This window comes from Crocuta crocuta, unplaced genomic scaffold, assembly GCF_008692635.1.
Source record: "Crocuta crocuta isolate KB4526 unplaced genomic scaffold, BGI_CrCroc_1.0 scaffold394, whole genome shotgun sequence".
NCBI classification, from domain to species: Eukaryota; Metazoa; Chordata; class Mammalia; order Carnivora; family Hyaenidae; genus Crocuta; species Crocuta crocuta.
In genome coordinates this window covers 680,798-685,766 of record NW_027531920.1, presented here as the reverse complement: position 1 = coordinate 685,766, position 4,969 = coordinate 680,798, and the positions used below count along the sequence as shown (strand labels likewise).

Here is a 4,969-nt window from a genome sequence, read left to right as displayed (position 1 = left end):
CAGCCTTCTCTTCTAATGACTGCCTCCTCCTCCTCCTCCTCCTCCTCCTCCTGAGAAGAAATTTTGTACCACTGTTTTAGAGCTGGAGGTGAGGACAGTGGCACATTCCTATTGGGAGTGACAGTGCAGCTCTATGAGTAAGGGGCTGGTCAGGAGTCACAGTACCTGGCATTCTGAGCTTGCTTCTCCCAGCGTGGAAACCCTGTCCTATAAGCAAGCTGAAGTGAGGGAAATTGAGACCCAATAATCATAGTTTTCCATGCCTGGTTGTAAGGACTGGGTAGAAGAAGAGAGCTCCAGGCCTCTCGTTTGTGCTTTTTTATAATAGAGCTTCTGCAGTACAGACCTGGGGGAGGAGGAGAAGTGCTGGCAGGATGCCCTTCTGGAAATCCCTAACCTGGAAGCTGAGAGTATAGGGAGCCCCACCTTCTTAGCCATACCCATCTAAAGTAGCACTCACATTGAGCTGGGGGTCATTGGTGAGCAAATCATGGTTCAGCTATCACACGTGCTTCCTGTTCTTACTGATACTTAATAAATTTCCATAAATAGAGGTTTGTCTGTTTTCTGTTTGCCCTTTGGACAGTTTCTTGAGAGTTTACATGATAGTGTTTNTATTGATACTTAGTAGATTTCCATAAATAGAGGTTTGTCTGTTTTCTGTTTGCCCTTTGGACAGTTTCTTGAGAGTTTACATGATAGTGTTTTATAATTCACCAGTTAATGGTAGTTTCGCTAGGGAGAGGGTCCATGGAACTCCTCATACTACCATTCTGGAAGTGCTCCTCTTTTTTTCCTAGATTATTAAACAAATTGGTAGTGCTCATGATTTTCTAGTTAATCTTCATTTCCTGGGCATTAAGAAAACTATAAATGGAGTTTAATATTTTTATATAAATTATGAAATGTCCAGTTTCAGCTATCATTTTTCTATCATTGTATTTTAACTGTTTTTACTGAATATATTGTTTTAACTTGCTCAAAGTTTTGTTTGGTTGAGACTAATTTTCTTGTTTCATTGTTGCCAAATAGACCCAGCTACTGACTCGTGCACTTGAGCAGATCTATACATGCAAAACCATCTGGAATATCCTGAAAGAAACAGGTACAGTGGGAACTGGGAGTTTTGGTAACACAGTTATGAAAGGCATTTCAAGTCTAAATAACCCAGTCTTTATTACCAGAAATTTGTGCCACTTCAGTGTTTGATAACCAGTCAAATGATTCTTTGAGGACTAATTTTTCCCTACTGTCTATATGTAGTTTGACTGTGTGACACACTGCTTGGAGTTAGAATATTTTTTACTTTGCTTTTTATGGAAGCATAGTATTGAGTATAAAAATAGGATCATTATTGTTCAATATGACATTATTGCCCTTAGGTCACTAGATCTTTGTGTCTAATTTAATCAAGCTCTGATTCTGAGTGAATGTATGCTACAGAGACTTCCAAATGATAATCATATCAGACACTATTAACATTTTGTTATGAAATAATCAAAATAGTCATAAACCTTTTAAAATTATATAGTAACTTGCTACTGTTTCTTTATTAAAGATGGTAGTGGTTTTTAGGTTTAAATAGACATTTATATATTTTGTCTGTCAGTTCCTCTTTTACTTAGACTTTTAAAAAATCAATATTGAATTGAATTACATGTATTTTCAGCTTCTATAGAGATAACCATATGATTTTTCTCTTTTGAAGTATTAATATATTTGAATTAAAATAATAGATTTCTAAAATTAAGTCATCATTGCATTTCTGGAATAAACTCTTTGTATATTATTATAAATGTTGATGAATTTGGTTTCCTAATATTTAGAAATCATTGGTCTGTTATTTTCTTTTTGTGTGTGTATGTGATATCTTTGATGGATTTTGGTATTGAGCTCTTAAGAGTTATAAGGAAGAACATAAACATATAGAATTAATTTACCTCAGTCTTTGATAGGCATTTAAAAGAATAAAAACAACAAAAAGGAAGGATAGAGAATACCTGAGTAACCTTTATAGAAGATTTATAAGAAATATACACTATAGGGGCACCTGGGTGGCTCAGTCAATTGAGCATCCAACTTCAGCTCAGTTCATAATCTCACAGTTCATGGGTTTGAGCCCCATGTCAGGCTCAGTGCTGACAGTTCAGAGCCTGGAGCCTGCTTCAGATTCTGTGTTTCCTTCCCTCTCTCTCTGCCCCTTCCGGGCTTGTGCTCTGTCTCTGTCTCAAAAATAAAATACATATGTATATACACATACATACATACACTATAACCTGAAAATAGAAAATTAATCTTTGAACATTTACAAAATTGATCACAAGGAAAACCTGAATAAATTCCAAGATATAGAAGTAAAACAAGTAATTGATGGAATCAAGAAACAGAACTCTTAGAAATGGAACCCTGGACTACTTGGGACATTTTAAAAGACAGAAACTGCAAAATACTTAGAAAATCAAGTATTTTCAAGAAAATACTTTATAACAGAATCTAAAGTGCTAAAGCAGTTCTCAGAGAAAAATTCATAGTTTCAACGACTTTTATTTAAGAAGTATGTCAGAATGCTGTCAGCATGTCCATGCCAACTGAGAAAATCAGTTTCTTCTTTCTAGGAACATACCTGGACTACATATATACCTATATATTTCTACTTCTGTATCTGTATCTCTATCTATCTATATGTCATTATGGAATTGAAAAAACAATAATGAGATACTACTGCATACCTATTAGAATCACAAAAATCTAAAACACTGACAACACCAAATGTGGAGCAACAGGAAACTCCTATTCATTGCTACAGGAATACAAAATGGTATATAGACACTTGGAAGACAGTTTGGTACTTTCTTACAAAACTAAACATACTCAAGGCACCCGGGTGGGTGAGTCAGTTGATTGTTCAGCTCTTGATTTCAGCTCAGGTCATGATCTCACGGTTCATGGGTTTGAGCCCCACATCAGGCTCTGTGCTTACAGCTCAGAGCCTGGAGCATGCTTGGATTCTGTGTCTCCCCCTCTCTCTGCCCTTCCTCTGCTCACACTCTGTCTCTCTCTCAAAAAATAAATAAACTTAAATAAATAAATAAACAAACAAACAACAGAATTGATTATTAGGTTTTAATGCTGTGGTATGTAATCCTAGTTAATTAACATACACTGATACACTAGTTTCAGATGTACAATATAGTAATTCAACAATCCCATGCATCTCTCTGTGCTCATCAGTACAAGTTCCCTCCTTAATCCCCATCACCTGTTTAACCCATCCCTCCACCGCCCTCCCCTCTCGTAACTATCAGATTCTTCTCTATAGTTAAGAGTCTGTTTCTGGCTTTATCTCTTATTTTTTCCCTTTTCTTGTTTGTTTTGTTTCTTAAGGTCCACGTATGAGTGAAATCATATGGTATTTGTTTTTCAGTTCTGTTGTATAAAAATCTAGAGTATTCAAGCTTAATGATAACCCATTGTCAAGTCTCTGTAACCATGATAAAAAATGTAAAAACTTAAACTAATAAACTATTATTTAGAAGTTTAAAAAAGGACAGATTCTTATACAACCAATGCAGATAACTATACTGCCATGAAAAGTAGGGAGACTTAGTAAGGAGAGGTAAGATAGGGAGGAGGTGAATGAGAACCATATTATTTTAAAATATTTTAATTTAGTTTACAGAAGTAGTGTCTACTAAATTGTTTTCAGTTAGTAAATTATTTGAGCTACAAATAATTTATGAAGAAAAGAGTTTCTCCTGTATTCAGAAAATAGAACATTAAAACAATATCAACAATATTCCAAATACATAACCACAATAAAATTTCCCCCATCAATGTAATCAGTCCTACGTAATTGATGTTCTGCTAGATCTTGGGCCAGCCGTCTGCTCTCATAAAACTGTATGCTTTTAAACTAGAAAAAAACCTGGAAATCCTCATTACTTCATGAGGCACTGCTATGGTCTCAAAGTTATCTATGCAGTGTCAACTCAGAAACTTGTAATCTAGAGTCTATTCTGACAAGTCAGCAGTTTGAAGTACTTGGTATAGTCCTTTCCTGTGAGGCTCTGAGACTGTCGTACTTTGTTAAATATACAAACTCTTGCCTGTCACTTACAATAGAGTCTTCAGGCAAACATCAGAGTAAAACAAAAACTGTGGGTACATTACAGAGATTTAATGTCTGTGGTTAATTTAGTAAGATAACCAATAATATCAGAATGGAAGGAAGGTAAAATTCTCTGTTGGGGTACAGTACGTAACTACATCATGAGAGTTTTTTAAGTTTATTTATTTATTTTGAGAGACCGAGAGAGAGAGAGAAACAATTCCAAGCTGGCTGTGCACTGACAGTGCAGAGCCTGATGCAGGGCTTGAACTCATGAACCATGAGATCATGACCTGAGCCGAAACCAAGAGTCAGACATTTAACCAACTGAGCCACCTAGGTGCCCCTGATTTTCTTCTCTGACCCACTGATTATTTAAGATTATGCTATTTAATTTTCATATATTTGTGAATTTTCCACTTTTCTCTCTGTTACAGATGTCTAGCATCATTTTATTGTGGTCAGAGAATATAAATATACTTTGTATTATTTTAGTCTTATTAAATTTATTGAAACTTGTTTTGTAGCCAGATATATAGTCTATACTGGAGAATATTCCATGAGCACTTGAGAAGAATGTATATTGTGCTTTTGTTAGGTGGAGTATTTTCTATATGCCTGTTAGGCCTACTTGGTTTATACTGTTTCGCATTCTATATTTCCTTGTTGAGCCTCTATCTTGATAATCTGTCAGTTATTGAAAAAAACTGGTAAGACTTACAATTAGTTTTCTCTTGAGGATTTACTCAAGATAGTCCTCTCTAGGAACTGCTCAGAAGGTGTACAATTTCCAAAAATTTTATGTTAGTAGTTTTTTACTTGTAAAACTTTAATATAAGGAAGGCAAAGAATCTCTCCTTC

The 4,969-nt window shown here is 35.2% G+C and overlaps 1 protein-coding gene across 1 annotated transcript in view; it reads left to right on the top strand.

The window, feature by feature from the left end:
* TEX11 (testis expressed 11) overlaps window positions 1-4,969 on the top strand; it is a gene marked incomplete at its 5' end in the record, with an annotated part of 187,803 nt that overhangs the window by 142,670 nt on the left and 40,164 nt on the right. Inside the window, one exon of the mRNA XM_077774971.1 lies at window positions 1,033-1,105. Within this exon, the coding sequence (XP_077631097.1) occupies window positions 1,033-1,105 (73 nt within the window). The remainder of the gene's footprint in view (window positions 1-1,032; window positions 1,106-4,969) is intronic.